This window comes from Chlorocebus sabaeus, chromosome 15 (genome assembly GCF_047675955.1).
Source record: "Chlorocebus sabaeus isolate Y175 chromosome 15, mChlSab1.0.hap1, whole genome shotgun sequence".
NCBI classification, from domain to species: domain Eukaryota; kingdom Metazoa; phylum Chordata; class Mammalia; order Primates; family Cercopithecidae; genus Chlorocebus; species Chlorocebus sabaeus.
The window spans coordinates 5,500,685-5,522,062 of record NC_132918.1 but is presented as its reverse complement, the minus strand read 5'-3'; the positions used below and the strand labels follow the sequence as shown (position 1 = coordinate 5,522,062).

General features: G+C 44.9%; 1 protein-coding gene across 1 annotated transcript in view; it reads left to right on the top strand.

Annotated features, from left to right (window-relative positions):
• LOC119620745 (5-hydroxytryptamine receptor 3C-like) overlaps positions 1 to 20,723 on the top strand; it is a 29,570-nt gene extending 8,847 nt beyond the window's left edge. The window contains 10 exon segments of the mRNA XM_073023824.1: positions 4,450 to 4,545; positions 12,881 to 13,047; positions 16,833 to 16,946; positions 17,877 to 18,030; positions 18,343 to 18,663; positions 19,063 to 19,214; positions 19,591 to 19,635; positions 19,813 to 19,968; positions 20,153 to 20,384; positions 20,473 to 20,723. Coding sequence (XP_072879925.1) covers positions 4,450 to 4,545; positions 12,881 to 13,047; positions 16,833 to 16,946; positions 17,877 to 18,030; positions 18,343 to 18,663; positions 19,063 to 19,214; positions 19,591 to 19,635; positions 19,813 to 19,968; positions 20,153 to 20,384; positions 20,473 to 20,648 — 1,613 coding nt within the window. The 3' untranslated portion in view covers positions 20,649 to 20,723.
• Positions 20,724 to 21,378: the final 655 nt, after the last annotated feature.

Here is a 21,378-nt window from a genome sequence, read left to right as displayed (position 1 = left end):
TAGGTGCAACACACAGCAGGCATACCAAAACATCAGATGCAAAAAGAAAAGTTTTTGTTCCATCACTTGATTATTTTTTATTTGAACCTTTTTTTGCAATATCACACATGTACAGAAAAGTATGCAAATCATATAGGTCAATGAATTATTCACTCAGTGAATTATTAATATGGACCACACCTATATAACCACCACCCAAGTAAAGAAATAGACCAACTCTTGGGAAAACCCCCTTTGGGGCTCATCCCAATCATTGTCTTATTCAGACTTTCCAAAGCTAGTCACTAACCTGACATCTAAATTAGTTTAGCCAGTTTTCAGATTTTGTATAAATGGTATTACAGTATTATTCTTTTGTGTCTGACTTTATTTACTCAACATTATGTTTGTGAGATTTATCCATGTTGTTGTGAGTGTTAAGTTTGTTCATAGTCATCGTCGTATAGTTTTTCACTTTATTTTTTGACTAGCAATTATAGTCTTATTTGTGGAACTAACTTACTCAATCTTACATTAGATTCAAGTCATCACTCATTAAAAATCACTGCTCATTTATTGATGTTAAAAGAACATTGGCAGATTGTCTTCAGCCATGCATGAAACTAGAGAAATTAATTTTACTTGCTTATCTTCCCTTTATATTTTTCAGTTCTATGCATTTGGGTGTGATACCTTCAATCCTTTTTGTAAGAAGGAAGGGAATGAATAAGCTAGTAAATACAGACATTCAAAGACCGCAGATGTAACACTGAAGAACTGCCAAGTTTTAAATATTTTTGCAATACCAGTTACTACATTCAGATGATCACCAAACTTATAGATGAACTGTATTTCAAATGTTAATTGATAAAATCAATAGTTTGGAATTCAGAACGTGCTTTCCATAGAAACACATTTTAAGCAGTATTCAATAAACAAATTAGAATATTTAAAAGTCTATTTAACCCACAAGGCAGCTGAAATACTATATATGTGCAATAAAAAAAAGTCAAATAAGTTAAAATGCTGTTTCAAAACTGAAAATGAAACAAGTAAAGTTAATAAAATGGGATAAAAAATTGTTGTAAATTTTTATGTTTGAGGAAAAGCAGACTTGGTTAGAGGCGACTGGAGTTGGTGCCCAGTGAGAGAACACATGGCATGCACCCAGGCGAGGTCAACCAGCTAGGTCCCAAATTAACGATCCAACCCAATCCCACTCCACCCCACATATCCATTCCAAGGTGCCTAAGTATCCACCTATGGCCGTAGTCTGGACAAACGCCAGCCCTGAGGGAGAGAGGTAGATCAAAGTGACACAGAATTTCTACAACTCCCACCGTCTCTTTCCTCACCCCCAACCACAAGAGTCTAAAAATATGGTGGAGATAAACCCAATGATGAAACAGTAGTCAGAGAAAAATCAGATAAACTTAGAGCCAAACTACAAGTAAGAGTCACATTCCAAAAGAAAAGACCTAGAGGAAAGCCATGAAATCCAGATAGAGCAAACTTTAAAAATGAAATCATAGAAGAAAGAAGGAGGACTTTTAAAATCTTAACATGGGCTCTAAAAAAATAAAAATTTTAAAAAGTCTTAACATGGGAAACACCTTTCTATTTAAAAAAAAACTATAAAAGAGAAGATTGATAGATCTGACTACAAAAACCCAATAAAGCAACATAAACAAAATCAGAAGGCCAACCAGACCAGGTATGGTGGCTCACACCTGTAATCCTACCATTTTGGGAGGCCAAGACGGGCCAATTTCTTGAGGTCAGGAGTTTGAAACCAGCCTGGCCAATGTGTTGAAACCCCATCTCTACTAAAAATACAAAAATTAGCCAGGAGTGGTGGCTTATGCCTGTAATCCTGGCTACTCGGGAGGCTGAGGCAGGAGAATCACTTGAACCCAGGAGTTGGAGGTTGCAGTGAGCCAAGATTACATCATTGCACTCCAGCCTGGGCAACAGAGTGAGACTCCACCTTAAAAAAAAAAGACAAACCAGAAACTGGAAAAAAAGACACAACTCATATGACATATATATATACACACACACACACACATATATAAAGTATATATATTATATATATATACACACACACATATATATATATAAAAAGAGCTCCTGTCAATCAAATAGAAAAATTACCATACAACAGAGAAATGAACACACGGCACATACAGCATTCAACCTTCACAGAAAAGAAAATACGGATAACTTTAAACATTCTGAACTACCAATTTTTTTTTTTTTTTTTTTAGATGGAGTCTCGCTCTGCCGCCCAGGCTGGAGTGCAGTGGCCAGATCTCAGCTCACTGCAAGCTCCGCCTCCTGGGTTCAGGCCATTCTCCTGCCTCAACCTCCCGAGTAGCTGGGACTACAGGCGCCGCCATCACGCCCAGCTAGTTTTTTGTATTTTTTAGTAGAGACGGGGTTTCACCGTGTTAGCCAGGATGGTCTCGATCTCCTGACCTCGTGATCTGCCCGTCTCGGCCTCCCAAAGTGCTGGGATTACAGGCTTGAGCCACCGCGCCCGGCCTTGAACCACCAATTTTCAAAAGATGTTCTGTATTCTAGGAACTAAAGCAAGATACTGCATTACTTATTCTGTCTCTGGTGGTCTTAAAGACGCCTAGGGATCCTATAAGTTTCTTCAGATCACCACTCCTAACTAACCAGTGCCATGGAGCAACTTGGTTGAGTCTATCCTGGCTCTGTGGACACTATACTGTCCACTATGGTAGCCACTGGCCACATGTGGCTATTTAGATTAAAATTAATAAATCAAAATGAAATAAAATTTAAAAATCAGTTCCTTAGTTGTACTAGCCACATTTCGAGTACTCACTGGTTATATTTAGCTAGTGGCTACTATAATGGATAGTACAGATATGGACCACTTCCTCCATCACAGAAAATTCTACTTGATAGCACTGATCTAGAAATAGACTTTTAAACTAGGTATCTGACACTTTAGCTCACTTAATCCTTCTTTTTTTTGTTTTGTTTTGTCTTGTTTTTGAGATGGAGTTTCACTCTTGTTGCCCAGGCTAGAGGGCAATGGTGCAATCATTGGCTCACTGCAACCTCCACCTCCCGAGTTCAAGTGGATTCTCCTGCCTTAGCCTCCCAAATGGCTGGGATTACAGGCACATGCCACCATGCCTGGCTAATTTTTGTATTTTTAGTGGAGATAGGGTTTCACCGTGTTAGCCAGGCTGGTCTTGAACTCCTGAGATTCACCCGCCTCGGCCTCCCAAAGTGCTGGGATTACAGGCAGGAGCCACCACACTGGCCACTTAATCCTTCTTTAACCTTGAAATTTTAAATGTAGATGAATTTTTTTTCTCATCCATATTTTCTTTTTTTAATTTTTTTATTTGAAAACAGTCTCACTCTATCACCCAGGCTGGAGTGCAGTGGTGTGATCTCGGCTCACTGCAACCTCCGCCTCCCAGGTTCAAGAGATTCTCGTGCCTCAGCCTTCCCAGCTGGGATGATAGGCATGTACCACCAAGCCTGGCTAATTTTAATATGTTTAATAGAGATGAGGTTTCACCATGTAGGCCAGGCCGGTCTTGAACTCCTAGCCTCAAGTAATCCACCTGCCTCTGCCTCCCAAAGTGCCGGGATTACAGGCATGAGCCACTGTGCCCAGGCTTCCTCCATATTTTTGAAATTTCTTATAATAAACATGTGATCTAAAGTTTCTATAATGATCATTTTTTAAAGGGAAGAAAGTTATAAAAAATATCATTATATCAAATTAATAAACGAAAAATGCAAGGGAAAAGTTTTAGCTCTCTGAGCAATCCAGAGGTTTTATAGCAAGAAAGGCATTTCTCGATTTGGAAATCAGGCTGCCCACACATAGCAATTATTTATAACTGACACCTCATCTTTCCAAGACTCACTTTTCTCCTTTTTTATACATTATCACTAGCTTGGGTTTTCTCTTTCTTTACTAGAATTAAAAGAAATCCCTCCTCTCCATTAAAAATAATAACAGGCCGGGCACGGTGGCTCATGTTTGTAATCCCAGCACTTTGGGAGGCCAAGGCGGGCAGATCACCTGAGGTGAGGAGTTCGATACCAGCCTGGCCAACATGATGAAACCCCATCTCTACTAAAAATACAAAAATTAGCTGGGCATGGTGGTGGGCACCTGTAATCCAGCTACTTGGGAGGCTGAGGCAGGAGAATCGCTTGAACCTGGGAGGTGGAGGTTGCAGTGAGCTGAGATCATGCCATTGCACTACAGCCTGGGTGACAGAGCAAGACTCTGTCTCAAAAATAAAAAAATTAATTAATTAATTAGCAACAACAATAATAACTCTTTCCTGCAACTCACCTGGTGTTTATTCTTCTTTTCTGAGTTTCAAACACAAAGGAGAGGAAGTTTCAGAAGAGAACAACCCTTGCTTCCCAGTTATCAGCTCTTACCTCCTCCTCCTCTTTATCCAGCTAAAACAGATGTTCCAGGGTTGAGGGGCTACTTTAAGTTCCCTCATGGCTACAGCCTCTTGCCCTCTCCAATCCCTGGGCCTTCCAGAAATGGAGGTCAGTAACTCCTCTGGGAGTATGCCTTGAAAGTAGAGGGATTTGCTCTTCCTTTTCCAGGCCATCTGTGGATCAGTCGCCTCCAACCTTTACCAGTCTGTTAGCAGGGATGGGACGATGTGCCAGTCTACACAGGCCATCAGCTCAGGCATTCTTCCCAAACAATCTGCAGCATGACCCCAGGCCAGAAGCTGGAAATAAATGCCCCAGGCCCAAACATACTGAGACAACTCCATGCCTCAGCACTCACCCACCATGCAGCTGAGCACAGGCCTGAAACTTTAGTGAAAGCACAATGTTGGTGGGGAGAAAAGCCTTATTTTCCTGTCAATCAACCACAAGTATGGGGGAAGAAAAGTGTGAGGTTCCTTTCTCAACAGGCCCATGAGCTGGGCAGGATCAGTCAGTAGAGAAGACAGCACCACCTGCCTTTCAGTTAATGTTTGATTATTAACCATCCAATGCATGAGTGGATGAGTTCATACTTTTGTATCAGGAAGGACTGTCAGGAGATGTATTTTTCATTTTCCTTGAGCTCTCTGGACAGCTTCTTGAGGATCCCCTATGATGACGGATTATGCCGGACTGTCCAGGAGCATGTGGATAGAGCCACTCAGAAGCAGAAGATGGCACCTGGGTTGCTCAGACTCTGCCATGTTCACTGAGAAACGGCCACCCGGGTCCCCCAGCTCTTCCTCACTAGGTACAGCCTTCTCTTTCTGGGCCCAGCCTCCTGCCCTCAAGCACAGCAGCCTCACCCCTGGTGGACTGAGGCTTAGCTGTGGCCTGGGGCCTCACACACTGGCCTGACCAGGACCTCCTGGTCACCCACAGGAGGGTCCTCTCTGCCACAGTCCCCAAATGATAGACTTTTTGGTTGTTTTTGTCTTTTGTTATACAAACAATACTGTAATTCATAACCTTGTAAAAACTATATGTCTTTATTGTGCAGGTAAGAAAACTCCCAGAAGTGTGATACCGAGTCAAAGAGAATATAAAATTTTAATGCTGATGGATACTGCAAAATTGTTCACCAAAAGGCAGGCAGTGTGCGAAAGTGCTTATTTTCCCCACAGCCTCTCCAACAGAATGTGTAGTCAGACTTTTAGATATTTACTAACTAGGAAGGTGAAACAGTGATGTTAGTGTAATTTTAATGTTCAGTTCTCTGATTATGGTTGAAGTTAACTTTTTATATATTTAAGGGCCATCCATATTTCTGATAGAGATAGGAGGCAGACAAATTCCTAGGCAGACGGGGATGGTCCCTGATGAAACTCGACCTTGAAGCCTAGGACAGCCTGAAGCCTGAACACCAAACTACCAGTTCCAGATAGAGTCCACAGACCGGAGTGAGAACTTCCATCCCCGTTTGGTGTGTTCAGCCCCTGACTAGTCCTGGGCCAAGGTCCCAGGCCAAGCCTTCACTTCAGCCCTTGATTGGTTCTTTACACTATCATACCTCTTTCTGAATGGTGCTTTTTCCAAGCCTACCCATAAACCAATCAGCACACATTTCCCCATTCTAAGCCCATAAAAATCCCAGACTCAGTCTCACAGCCAGCAACCCAGTTTTGGGTCCCCTCTCGCTGCTGAGAGCTTTCTTTCTGTTGTTCAATAAAATTCTACTCTGGGCCAGGTGCAGTGGTTCACACTTGTAATCCCAGCACTTTGGGGGCCGAGGTGGACAGATCACCTGAGGTCAGGAGTTCAAAACCAGCCTGGCCAACATGGTGAGACCCCCGTCTCTACTAAAAAATAAAAAAAAAAATAGCTGAGTGTGGTGGCACACACCGGTAATCCCAACTACTCAGGAGGCTGAGGCAGGAGAATTCACTTGAACCTGTGAGGCAGAGGTTGCAGTGAGCTGAGGTCATGGCAATTGCATTCCAGCCTGGGCAACAAGAAGGAAACTCTATCTCAAAAAAATATTAATTAAAATTAAAAATAAAATAAAATTCTACACTGCCTTACTCACTCTCCAGTGTCAGTGTACCTCATTCCTCCTGGTCATGACATAAGAACTTTGAACTTGCTGAACTGCAGGAGTTAAAGAGCTCCATCCCGCTCACCGAACTACAGGAGCAAAGAAGCTGCAACATTTCTTTTCCTGAATTGACTGTAGCTGGGCTTTTCCTACTTTTCTATTGAGTCTTTTCTTTCTCAATTTGTAGGAGGAGTGCCTTATATTAAGATTAGTCTGTTGCTAGGATACAAGTTGCAAATATTTTTTCCTAATTTGTAATTTGCTTTTGATTTAGCTAAAGAGTTTTTGTCATGCAGAAAGCTTTTCTTTTTCAGTATAATTGGATTTGTTAATGCTTTGTTTTATGAGTTCTGGATGTTGAGATGTAGTTAGAAAATATATGACACTTTCTATTAGAAATTTGGCTTTATAGATCAAAATTAAATATGACCTAGCAATTCCATTTCTAAGAATTTATCTTACATTTATACTTAAATATACATACTCACACACCCAAATGTTTATTGCAGTGCTGTTTTCTATATAAGAAAAAATGGGAAATTTCCATCAATAACACACTAGTTAATAAATAATGGTACATCCGTATAATGGAATGCTATGCTACTGTTAAAAAAAAGAATGAGAGGATTTGGGATTCAAGCAATGTGGTGAATTAGGAATTCCAAAACCATCTCTGGCTGGTACAAAGTACTAAGCTGTTGGACAAATTATAGCAAATATGCTGCAAAAAGTACTCTTGACACCAATAGATGAATGGGTAAACAAAATGTGGTATATGCATTCAACGTTCAACGCAATATTATTCAGTCTTTCAAAGGAAGGAAGTTCTGGCCCATGCTACACCATGGATTAAACTTGAGGACATTTTGCTGAATGAAATAAAGTCACAAACAGACAAATAATGTATGAGCCCATTTATATGAGGTACCTACAATAGTCAAATTCACAGAGACAAAAAGTAGAATGGTCGTTGCTAGAAGCTGAGGGAAAGGAGGAGAGGGGATATAGAGTTTTAGTTCTGAAAGATGAAAAGAGTTTTGAAGATTGGCTGTGCAACAATGTGAATGTACTTAACACTACTTAGTTGCACACTTAATGGTTAAGATGGTAAATTTTATGTTATGTATTGTATTAGTTCGTTTTCACGCTTGTGGTAAAAACACACCCGAACCTGGGAATGAAAAGAAGTTTAATTGGACTTACAGTTCCACATGGCTGGGGAGGCCTCAGAATCATGGTGGAGGGTAAAAGGCACTTCTTACTTGGTGGTGGCAAGAGAATGAGGAAGAAGCAAAAGCAGAAACCCCTGACAAACCCATCAGATCTCGTGGAACATGTTCACTATCACGAGAATAGCATGGGAAAGACCGCCCCCATGATTCAGTTATCTCCCCCTGGGTCCCTCCCACAATGCATGGGAATTCTGGGAGACAGAATTCAAGTTGAGACTTGGGTGGGTACACAGCCAAACCATATCATGTGTATTTGCCACAATTACATTTTTCTTTTAATTTTGAAGAGTTTTAAAAATCTGCACTTCAGAATAAGCATACCTTTATATTTCCTGAGAAAAAAAATACAATAATGTTAATAAAGTTTGAAAATAAATTGGTATGTTATTAACCAAAAACAAAAAGCATTAAAAAGTAAATTATTTATTTTTATGCATTTTCATTTCCATATATAGTTTAGAATCAGCTTGTGAAATAATAGTCATAAGATGCTTAAAAGAAGAACAAAGGTGGAGGAATTACACTATTTGACTTTATCTTACTATAAAGATACAACAGTTGAGATAATATGGCATTGGATAAGTATAGACATCTTTTAGCAATAAAATTTTTTTTAATTTTAAAAAAGAATAGTCAAAGTATAGTCAAATATATATTTTACATAAATATTCATAAAATTATAAACACAATATTATATATAAAATCATAAATATATATATCATAGTCAAAGTCTTGAATAATCAATTTCATAAAGACAGAAAGTAGAAGAGTGGTTGCCATCGGCTGAGCGAGGGGAATGGGAGTTATTGTTTAATGGGTACAGAGTTTCAGTTTGGGATAAAGAAAAAGTTGTGGAGATGGATAATGCTGATGATCACACAATAATGTGAATATATTTAATGCCCTTGAACTGTACACTTAAATGGATAAAATGGTAAATATTATGTTACACAAAATACTCTATTTCTATTTTAGTACAATAGAAAAAAACTTACTTGAAAACAAAAAGCTAAAGAGAAAAAAAATTCACCTTAAAAAACAGCAACTGAACTGACAGCCAACTTCCGGAAAAAAAAAAAAAAAGGGAAGCCAGAAGACAGTAAGATATTTTCTAAATGCTAGGAAGAAACAATTCCATCTAGAATTCTATACGTAGCAAAATGATCTTTTAAGAATGAAGACCAGCTGGGCACGGTGACTCACGCCTGTAATCCCACCACTTTGAGAGTCCGAGGAGAGTGGATCACCCAAGGTCGGGAGTTCGAGACCAGCCTGACCAACATGAAGAAACCCTGTCTCTACTAAAAAATACAGAAATTAGCCAGGCATGGTGGTGCATGCCTGTAATTCCAGTTACTCAGGAGCCTGAGGCAGGAGAATTATTTGAACCCAGGAGGCAGTTTGCAGTAAGCCGAGATGGTACCATTGTACTCCAGCCTGGGTAAGAATGAAAGTCTGTCTCAAAAAAAAAAAAAAAAAGAAGACCAAATAAAGGTTTTACAAAAAATGAGGGAGATTTCAGTAGGAGATTTTCCAAGAAAAAGATCCCTTAACAATAGAGCTTTCTTTTTTCTTTATTTTATTATTTTTTAAAAATACAGATGGGGTCTCACTCTGTCACTCGGGCTGGAGTGCAGTGGCATGATCATAATTCACTGTAGCCTCAAACTCCAGGGCTCAAGCAATCCTCCCGCCTCAGCCTCCTGAGTAACTAGGACTATAGTCACACGCCACCACACCCAGCTAATTTTTTTTTCTTTTTTTTTTGTAGAGATGGAGGTCTCACTATGCTTCCCAAGCTGGTCTCAAACTCCTGGCCTCAAGCAATCCTCCTGCCTCAGCCTTCTGGGTTTTTGTTTTGTTTTGTTTTGTTTTGTTTGAGATGGAGTCTTGCTCTATCCTCCAGGCTGGAGTGCAGTGGTATGATCTCAGCTCACTGCAACCTCTGCCTCCTGGGTTCAAGCGATTCCCCTGTCTCAGCCTCCCGAGTAGCTGGGATTACAGGCCCACACCACCACGCCCTTTTTGTATTTTTAATAGCGACAGGGTTTCACCATGTTGGCCAGGCTGGTCTCGAAGTCCTAACCTCAAGTGATCCGCCCACTTCAGCCTCCCAAAGTGTGAAATTACAGGCGTGAGCCACTGCACCCAGCCAGTTAACTACTAATAATATATATTTTGTTCTATGGAAGGACATGGGAGAAGAGAAGAAAATTAAACTGTCTAACATATACACAAATATATTCATATCAAAATGAGGAAGAAATAGGTATAACTATCACAGTTTTCATGACTATAACTGGTTATATGGTCATATCTGGTACTTACAATGACCTTCTTCCGCTGCCTAGTCCACATTCCTTTTGTTTTCAACAAGCTCCATGGCTGGTCATGGTTTCTTACCTGATAGAGTGGCCCAAATCTTCACCCCTCCAGGGACTGTGCATTTAGTAGTCCTGTCTGTTTTAGGTTGCTGTAGTTTTCCACCGACTTTAGTCACAAGACCTGAGAGTGCTAAGAGGCACCTCACAGCATCTGTATTCTCATTATTCTCCTTCTTCCACCATTATAGTGTAGTAACCCAGTTTCCCCACAATAGTCAGGATCAACCACCCCTTTTGTTGCCTGTTGATTCAATGGCATGCAGAGTCCAAATTGGTCAAGTGGTAGTCTCAACTTCCAATTTAACGGAACCATTGTTGTATCACCTGGTGGAAGCCGTCCTCTAAGACTTCTGAAACAGCAGAGCCCGAAGTTGTAGGGATGAGAAGCAAACATTTCATGGGTTCATTCTTGAAAGAAATTAAAAGTGTTACTCCAGAGTGAATAGATGAATGCTAAGAAAGGGAGACAGCCTTTTTGTTAATATGGAGAAAGTTAGACTGGTTTGAATAAAGATCAAACCAGCTATAACAGTCCCTTAAGCCAAAGCCTAATTCAGAGCAAGACTCCAACTCTCTTCAATTCTATGAAGGCTAAGAGAGGTGAAGAAGCTGCAGAAAAAAAGGTTGATACTAGCAGAGGTTAGTCCATGAGGTCTAAGAAAGTAGCCATCTCTGTAACATACAAGTTAAAGAAGTGGCAAGTGCTGATGAAGAAGCTGCAGCAAGTTATCCAGAGACCTAGCTAAGATCATTGACAAAGGCGGCTACACTAAACAACAGATTTGCAACACAGATGAAACAGCCTTCTTTTAGAAGAAGATGCCATCAGCCGGGCACGGTGGCTCACAACTGTAATCTCAGCACTTTGGGAGCCCAAGGCGGGCAGATCACCTGAGGTCAGGAGTTGGAGACCAGCCTGGCTAACATGGTGAAACCCCATCTCTACTAAAAATACAAAATCAACCAGGGATGGTGGCACAGGCCTGTAATCCCAGCTGTTCGGGAGGCTGAGGCAGGAGAATCGCTTGAACCCGGGAGGTGGAGGTTGCAGTGAGCCGAGATGGCGCCATTGCACGCCAGCCTGGACGATAGAGCAAGACTCCATTTCAAAAAACAAAAAAAAAAAGATGCCCTCTAGGACTTTTATTGCTAGAGATGAGTAGGCAAGGCCTGGCTTCAAAGCTTCAAAGGACAGACTGACTTTATTAGACACTAAGGCCATTGGTGATTAAGTTGAAACCAATGCTTATTTGCCATTTGGAGAATTCTAGAGCCCTTAAGAATAATGCTAAATTTACTCTGCCTATGCTCTATAAATAGAACAACAAAGCCTAGATGATAGCATACCTGTTTACAGCACGGTTTACTGAACCATTTTTTTCTCCATTTTTTTGAGATGGAGTCTTGCTGTGTCGCCCAGGCTGGGGTGCAGTGGTGTGATCTTGGCTCACCGCAACCTCTGCCTCCCAGGTTGAAGCAATTATCCTGCCTAAACCTCCCAAGTAGCTGACATTACAGGTGCCCGCCGCCACACCCAGCTAATTTTTGTATTTTTAGTAGAGATGGAGTTTCACCATGTTGGCCAGGCTGGAGCTGGCTGGGGAGCTTTTTAAACACACACACACTTCTCAGTAGGGGTGGAAGCATGTGTGTGCAGGTATTTCAAAAAGTTCATCAAATGATTCTCTGCCCACACATACTCCCTAGTGGCCCCAGGGCTATAGGCTTTAGAGATACTAGACAAGAAAGCGTAAGCTGGAAAGTTCTGTTTTAGGAGAACGACAAAAATGAAAGATTCAACTGGGGAGAAACCAGACAGAGAACACCTTATGAAGAGGCTATTGCAATAGTGCAAACGAGGAATGATGCAGATCTGTGCTTCAGGGCTAGCTGTGGAGACAGAGATCTGTCAGTTGGGTTTATGTAATGAAATGGAGCTTACCTTCTGAACTGAGCTTCTTAACTCAACATTGATGATAATTCCTAATGTCCACAGTGAAGAATACATTTCTAGGTCTGCAACAAAATTATTGCATGTTCTTGTCTTCTAAAATTAGCAGGTGTCCCCATCACGAGACAGCATAACCATTCCTTTCCTGGCGGCCCATGCCCTTTCCCTGAGGCAGTTAGTTCCACAAAGATGTGACAATGCCTTTGTCAATGGCCTCATCTGCCCCATCCCTCAGCTCCCCCATTTTCTCTGAAAGGTACTTGGAACACAAATTTAAAGCCACTCATCTAGGCGGGGCACGGTGGCTCACACCTGTAATCCCAACACTTTGGGAGGCCGAAGCAGGTGGATTACTTGAGGTCAGGAGTTCGAGACCAGCCTGGCTAATATGACGAAACCCTATCTCTACTAAAAATACAAAAAATCAGCCGGGAGTGGTGGCAGACGCCTATAATCCCAGCTGCTTGGGAGGCTGAGGCAGGAGAATTGCTTGAACCCGGGAGGTAGAGGTTGCAGTGAGCCAAGATCGCGCCATTGCACTCCAGCCTGGGCGACAGAGCAAGACTCTGTCTCAAAAAACAAACAAACAAACAAACAAACAAACAAACAAAACACCACTCATTTAGACAGGAGTGCCAAATAGGTGCTTCTTCCCCCATGTTGGCCCAACTTCCTGCTTGCCTGGAGCCCAGAAGGCGTACCTGGGCAGAAGCATGGCAGAACACTCTGCTGGGATCCCTCTGGCCACAGCCACTCACAGAGAGTGGTCACCTGACATGAGGAGGATTCAAAACCAGCAACCAGAGTGGTCCCAGCTCCTTCAAGCTCAAGGATCTAGGGGATCCTGATGAGTCTCCAGACAAGAGCGCAGGAGAGGAGGATGGAGGGAGGTGGCCTGCTGGCCTGGGGGTGTTCTCTTCTGCCTCACTGTCAGCCTTCTGCTTCGAGGTAAGATAGGACAAGCACAGAGGAAGATGGGGATATTGTTTAGGGCAACATCCAGGAAACTTCTCATTCTCCAGAGCTGCAGAAAATTCAAAACAGACAGGTTAAAATTCTCTGTAGGATCCATGTTTTGGCTTCCTCTTAGTTGCAGATGAAACGCCGATTTCACTGGTCAGTACGTAGAGCCCCGCTCTCATTTGCCTGCAAACTGTCTGTCCCTCCACTTTCCCACCTCTCCAATTCCACTCTTATGTAACGGCCAACTCTTCCTTTCTACCAAGCTATCGTTACTAGAACATAGCTCAGGTCCTGTTGACAATAATTTAACTCCTTTCTGGTGTTGCTTGGGAAGATCTTGTGGAGGAGGCAATGTGGAGCGAAAGAACATTCACTTCCCCTGGGATGTGTTTCTCTGTAGTTTGGAGATGAACCTTATTAATCACCTGGTATGGAAAGATAGTGGAAGAGGCATGGGAAAGGACTTTCTGGGCTATAGTTACAGGAATAACCAGGGGTGGGGTGTGGGTGAGGTGCACAGAAGGGCTTTTCACTTCATTGTGTGGCTCCACCAACCACATGGTGGATGGATGGTTCAAGAGATTTTTGCAAGATGGTGGTGATGAAAATGGCGCCCACAGATCTTAGAGGAATTTGAAAGCGGCAGTAAGTACCACACATAGGAAGCAGTCAATAAACTCACATTGAATACAACATTCCTTTATTCCCTATATATTTTATGTCACACACATGTTTATTTCTCTCTAAATTTTCCTTTCAGATGTCAGGAAAACCTCAGAAGAAGAGGGAAAAATGGAGGAAAAGCATATTAGGAAAATTTTGTTCAGTGGCTACAAGGAAGAATCACAATAGAGCCAGAGGGTACAAAAGGAAGGTCAGATAAAGGCCAAAACCTTAGGGTTGTATGGAGGGAATAGGACTCCCTGGAGGGGCTCTCCGCATGGAAATTTACGTAGGTTTATACAGGAGCAAAAACACAGGAAGAAAAGCCTGGGCCCTGACTCAGCTCACCACATCAACTTCCACCATTTGCCTACCAGCCGCCCAGCCCATTCTCCCACTTCTGGCAAGAAGGGAATCTTGGCCCAGGAAGGAGGGGCTCACACGCCTCTCCCAGAGTTCACATTGTTTTTCTCTGCAGAGAGGCTCTCAGGCCCCAGCCCTGGTACCTCTCTCACCTAGCAAACACAGAAGGTCTCAGCTCTCTACAGGAGGGACAAATACTTTTACCATTAATTGCTCAGGCTTTTACCAGCATGAGGTGGACCCTGCTGCCTTCTAGGCCATATTTAACTAGAAGGCCTTCTGTCCAGTCATCAACTCCAGCCTCCCCACTCATGTCAACATCTCCTTCACCCTGTCTGCCATACTGGAAGTGGTGAGACCTGATCCCTGCATCCTTTCCATGGCTTCTAATAAGGAACAAACACTCCTTTTTTGTTGCTGTTTTTTGTTTTTGAGACAGAGTCTCACTCTGTCGGCCAGGCTGGAGTGCAGTGGCACGATCTTGGCTCACTGCAACCTTTGCCTCCTGGGATCAAGCAATTCTCCTGCCTCAGCCTCCCGAGTAGCTGGGAATACAGGCATGTGCCAACACACCCGGCTAATTTTTGTATTTTTAGTAGAGACAGGGTTTCACCATTTTGGCCAGCCAGTTTCGGACTCCCGACCTCAGGTAATCCACCTGCCTCAGCCTCCCAAAGTGCTGGATTACAGACGTGAGCCACCGCGCCCAGCCGGAACAAAAACTCTTTACATGGTCAACCCAACATTGCCCTGGTTCGGTGATGAGCAATGAATCCCCTGAAAGAATTTTGTGCAAGTTAGATGCTCATCCTGTGTCACGGGGAAACATGAACAGGAATGCTGCAGTCATATTTCTGTAGGGAACATTTATCCTTGAGTCCTGCCCTTGTGGAAATATTCTACAAAAAAATGCATTCCCAATGAGCTCCCATACTGTTTTTTCACCTACATTTTCCATGCAACCTGTATTTTTCTGACCTACCCTTCTTTTGTGACTTGTGATTGAAAAGGTGAACTGTCACTTGGGACCACTTAGGAAACAATGGTGGAAGGTAGATTAGGTCCTGGTTTCATGCCATGAATGATCCTGCATGGGAATTTTATTTATTTATTTATTTATGGACAGAGTGCACAACTTTAGCTGCTGTCGTCATTTCTGTGGTTAAATATGGTATGTGAGTGAGATTCAGTTTCCTTCTCTCTTTCTCCTACCCTTTTTTTTTCTGGCTTTGCTTGCAAAATCATGTTTATTGAAATTGACAGTGCCTGAGGGCATAAATAAATACAACCAGAATGGGGCCAGTGTTGACAACAAATAGCTTCCTAGGCTGCCAATCGACTTTGAAAGATATAGACATAAAATACAGGGAGAAGGAGGGCATTTAGTTGGAAGTCCCAAAGTAAGCTTCAGGGCCCAGATGTAACCAGTGTCCAGCTTAAGATTTCCCTAAAGTGGGAGGTGAAAGGCCAACAAGATTTTGTTAGCTAGAAAAGGGGAGACAGTTAACACCAAGGAGAGAAAAGAAATCAGAATTCAAAAGGAAATGAGGGGCTGGGCACAGTGGTTTATACCTGTAATACCAGCACTTTGGGAGGCTGAGGTGGGAGGATCACTCAAAGCCAGGAGTTTGAGTCCAGCCTGGGCAACACAGCAAGATCCTATCTCTATAAAAAAAATTAAAAATTAACTGACTGTGGTGGTACATGCCTGTAGTCCCAGCGACTCAGGACGCTGAGGTGGGAGGATTGCTTGAGACCAGGAGGCTGCAGTGAGTCATGATTATGGCACTGCACGCCATCCTGAGCAACAGACTGAGACCCTGTCTCTAAAAACTTTTTTAAAAAGGCCGGGCGCCATGGCTCATGCCTGTAATCCCAGCACTTTGGGAGGCCGAGGTGGGTGGATCACGAGGTCAGGAGATCGAGACCATCCTGGCAAACACAGTGAAACGCTGTCTCCATTAAAAATACAAAAAATTAGCCAGGCATGGTGGCGAGCGCCTGTAGTCCCAGCTACTCGGGAGGCTGAGGCAGGAGAATAGCATGAACCCGGGAGGCGGAGCTTACAGTGAGCCGAGATCGCGCCACTGCACTCTAGCCTGGGCGACAGAGCGAGACTCTGTCGCAAAAAAAAATTTTTTTAAAAAAAGGAAATGAGGTGGAGTCATGGCTAAAGTGAAGCAAAAAAGAGAACAAAAAAAATTTTTTTAAGGAAATGAGGTCAAAAAAGCAACATGCATAACAATATGCCTAGTATGATTCTGTCTACATAAATAAAAATGAGCGCTGAACCAGGCGTGGTGGCACACTCCTGTAATCCCAGCTACTTGAGAGGCTGAGACAGGAGAATTGCTTGAACCTGGGAGGCAGAGGGTGCAGTGAGCCAAGATCGCGCCATTGCACTCCAGCCTGGGGCGACAGAGTGAGGCTCCATCTCAAAAAAAAAAAAAAAAAAGTGTTGGAATATATATTATTATTATTTGTTGGATGATACACAAGAAAATGTTAATAATGAGACCGAGGTGGGATAGGGAGTGAATTCGGGTGAATTGAGGAGGGAGAACGTTGCTTTATATATTATACCATTGTGGAATGGTTAAAGTTTCATCATATGCCCATAGTACCTACATTTAGAAAAAAATACATATGTATGTATTTGTAAAGGAATGGAAGGGCAGGAGATGCTGACATAAGCCAGTTCCGGACTTCAACCATACCACATCCATCTGTGCCCTGTGCTCTAGATCTGGGAAAACCCACTCAGCAGCTGGGACCCAGAAGAATATGGTGATATCAATAAACTCACTGTGACAGTTGAGAACCCGTGGTTCCCAGACATCTTCATCATGGAATCGTGGGTATGCAGGAGGGCTAGGGAAGCTGGAGGGAAGCCCTGTCTGCAAGGAACAGGCCAGGACAGTGCAGGGCAAACTCATTCAGTGCAGCCACTAAACACTTACTTCAGAGAGAAGCAAGATCACAGCTGATTAGCTTCTCCCCTAGAAACAAGAAAATGGCGGGCAGAAAAGATGGTGGCAGGTGAATTGCTTGAGCCCAGGAGTTTGAGACCAGCAAAACCCTGGTCTCTACAAAAAATACAAAAATCAGCCAGGCGTGGTAGTGCACACCTGTAGTCCCAAATACTCAGGAGGCTGAGATGAGAGGATCACTTGAGCACAGGAGTTTGAGGCGACAGTCAGCTCTGATTGTGTCACTGCACTCCAGTCTGGGTGACAGAGCACAATCCTGTCTCAGAAAAAAGGTAAATCCAGTTTTTTAAATACATTAAAAGAACAGTAGGGTATTCATGTGGATAGTGAGGTGGGAGTTGAACTTAGGAGTGACGGCAGCAGTGTCCCGTCTGGAGCACCACTGCCATCATGCCGACTGTAGCAGGGAGGCACAGCCGGGCTGCACACTCCACTGAGCAGGCACTGAGCACACTCCACTGCACACTCCACTGAGCACTCACTGCTCTGAGTGCGTGCACACCCAACCAGGCTCTGACAGCACCCGGGTTCAGCCTCGACTTTGCTTCGAGATCGGAGCAGGCACCGACGGCAGGGAGAAGCCAGGTAGTGAAAGCAGGCATTTCCAAGCCTGCAAGAGCAGGGAGTGGGGCCTTCCTGGGCCTCCAAGAGTACAGGCATACCTGGGTCTGCACGCACTCAGAGCAGTGCTGACACACCAACCCCCTGCCACCTTGGACCCCTCCAGACTTTGGGTACCAAGGAGCATAGGAGGGAAGCCGAGGGGGGCACTGAGGGCATCTCGGTGCTGGCCTGCAGGCACTCCTTGGCACCTACAGCCTGGGCACCATGAACAGCAGTGAGAGGCAGACAGGTTCCTGGGCAGAAGGGGGCGGGTTCCTCATGAGGCCCCACCTTCAGGCCAGGGAGTGCCTGAAGGCTGAGGATCAGGCTGCAAGTTCCACATACTGGAGTGAGAACTTGTGGTGCCTTTTCCAGGCCTGCCCTTCGCCGCCCATGGACCAATCGGCATGCACTTCCTCACCTCTGAGGCCCATGAAAGCCCCAGGCTCAGCCAGAGCTGAGCAGACATCTGAATGACCAGCTGCAGAGAGGAACTACTCACTCCAGGGCCTCCTCTCTGCTGAGAGGTGCAGATGGCTGGAAGACCAGCTGCATAGAGGAGCTATTCACCCCAGGGCCTCCTCTGAGCTATTCTGTCACTCAATAAATCTCCTCTTCATCTTGCCTACCCTCCACTTGTCTGCTTACCTCATTCTTCCAGGACACGGGACAAGAACTCAGGACCTGCCCAATGGCAGGACTGAAACACAGCCCTTGCTCACCATGTTGTGGCTGAAGAGGAGAGAAGAGCTGCAGCCCTTCGGGAAGCCAAGACCTGGGAGCTCCCCAAGCCAGGGCTGTGACTCCCTCTTTGAGGCCCTGCAGTCCCTGGAATCTCCAAGCTTCCAGGTGCTATTGTGTTCCCCCGGCAGCAGTCATGGAAGCTGCTTATGGTGTGCCTGGTCCAGCCATAGCCTTGCAGACAGCCAGCAGCCATGTCAGCAGCTGGAGCGGCCCACTGCAGCAGCTGGCGTGCCTGACTGTGCACAGTGGCCAGACTCCACACTCACTCACTCACACACTCCTTGCCACTCCATACCTGGCTTGCCCTTGGAGGGGTAGGATCCAGGCTGGTAGCATGAGCCAGGTGCAGCCTGTCAAGCCGAATGGGCAGAATGAGCCTAGTGGACCCAAGCAAAACTCAGACAAAGGCACCACTGGCCACAGAGGTTTCTGGCCAGAAAAGTGACACCCTAAGGATCCTGCAACAGAAAGGAGTGAGACTCTGAGACACCCCAGAATAGAAAGGAGGCAAATAAGCAGCAAGGAATTGTATTGGGCAATCTGGAAAAGGTAGCTGAATTAGTTTTCTAATTCATCACACCCGCACGAGCAGGTGCCATGCACATGTGTGTTGAATAAATGTTTGTCTCTCCTGCAGTGGATAACATGGGCATGGACAAGGAAGTATAGGAAATAGGTATTTCAAGTGACACTGTCCAAACACAGTGGAAGTGGGAGCTCCTGGGCATCAACAAGGCCACCCTGAAGATATCTGTGGGTTCCAGTCTTTTTGACCAAATCATGTTGTCTGTGAACCTAGAGAATCTGGCATAGCTGTACCCCTCACTACCACCTCCTCCCTCACCAGACCCATCTGAGTCCAACAGGCAGATCCTCTTACTTCTTGCCCCAAGACCAGATGGCCCTTGGGCACCATAGCCCTCAGAGCCCTCCTCTCTCCCAAGTCCCTCAAAGCAACACCCCTTTTGGAAGCTGCCAGCTCTGACCTAGGGTTTGTTTGGAGGAACGGGGGCATCTTGTTAGTCACATAAAAACTGCTCCTCTTTCAGCCCCAGAGAGAGCCCTTGCTGGTGTGAGGACACCAAAGAAGGATGGGGCTGGAACCAGCCTTTGGGCCCCCTTTAGGGCTGGCTTCACCAGTTCTCTGCTCATTCCTCCTCACCAGGTGGCCATCAGGTGCAGGCCCAGCCTCTGTGTGATAAACTTTCTGGTGCACAGTGGCTTTCTTTTAATTTATTTATCTATATATTTTTTAGAGATAAGGTCTCACTCTATCGCCCAGGCTGGAGTGCATTGGCACAATCACTGCTCACTGAAACGTCAAACTCCTGGCCTCAAGAGATCCTTCCACATCGGCCTCCCAAAGTGCTGGGATTACAGGCCTAAGCCACCATGCCTGGCCCCCAGGGGCTTTCTGCTTGCCATCGATGCCCTCAGCTTCTACCTACCAGCAGAAAGTGCGAATCGTGCCCCATTCGAGGCCACCCTTCAGCTGGGCTGCAGCGTCTTCCTGCGCATGGTGAATACACTACTTCCCGCTAGTGTCACCCATCATCAGTACAGCTCCTCCCACAGTTGGAAAATGGAAAAAGAAAAAGAACTCTTTTCTTTTAGGGCTGCTGGGGCTCCTGAGGCAGAAGGGAGAAAAAGAGCATCTCAGAAAGGATCCTCTGTGTGAAATAGGGAAAAGGGTGGCTTAGTCGTGGTACCTGTGGACCTGCCTCAAGCCTGCTTCTTATCCCCACCCAAGGTGTCTACTTCGCCTGTCCCTGATGGTGGGCAGCCTGCTGGAGACCGTCTTCATTACCTACCTGCTGCACGTGGCCACCACCCAGCCCCCACCCCTGCCTCGGTGGCTCCACTCCCTGCTGCTCCACTGCACCAGCCCAGGGAGATGCTGTCCCACTGCGCCCCAGAAGGGAAATAAGAGCTTGGTTCTCACCCCCACCCACCTGCCTGGTAAGGGAAGTCAGCACTGCCCATACTCGCCCTTCACACTGGGTCCCACACTCCTCTAATCCTGTCCCCTTCCCACTTCGTGACTGAGCCTCTGTCCTCTCCATGGGCCCAAAGGAGTCGGGGGAGTTAGCAGGGAAGGAGTTGAGACCCAGAGAGACCGAGCTAGATGGGGGCTCAGGACGGACAAAGGCCCAGCTAGTGGAGCTGTGGGTGCAGTTCAGCCACGCGATGGACACCCTGCTCTTCTGCCTCTGGAACACCTAGGACTTGAGTTCTGAGTGTGCGTGAGCAGCAGGGTTCAGCTTCCCTGGGCCTCAGCGGGCCGTGCCAGGCGCTGCTTCTCTGCTGCAGTCTGCAGACCCAGCCCCAACCATGCCATGATCCCTGCTCCAGCCCTCCCTGTGGTTAAATAGAACCACTGCTAACACTCCCAGACACGAGAATGTATTTCCAAAATAGAATACATTCAGAATATACATGTTTATGTTAGAAATATAATTTAATGCCGGGCGCAGTGGCTCGCGCCTGTAATCCCAGCACTTTGGGAGGCCGAGGTGGGTGGATCACGAGGTCAGCAGATCGAGACCATCCTGGCTAACATGGTGAAACCCTGTCTCTACTAAAAATAAAAAAATAAAAAAATAAAATAGCCGGGTGTGGTGTTGGGCACCTGTAGTCCCAGCTACTCGGGAGGCTGAGGCAGGAGAATGGCATGAACCCAGGAGGTGGAGCTGGCAGTGAGCCGAGATCGTGCCACTGCACTCCAGCCTAGGCGACAGAGCGAAACTCCATCTCAAAAAAGAAATATAATTTAATAGAAAAGAAACACTTTATCATAAGTGACTGCAAATATGTACCAGAAAAGTAACTCACGTTATTGGTATGGAGGGAAAGGATTTGTTTTTTTAAACATAGGCTAACATATGTCATTCTCCTTTAATAAATATTTATTGAGCCGGGTGCAGTGGCTCACACCTGTGGTCCCAGCACTTCG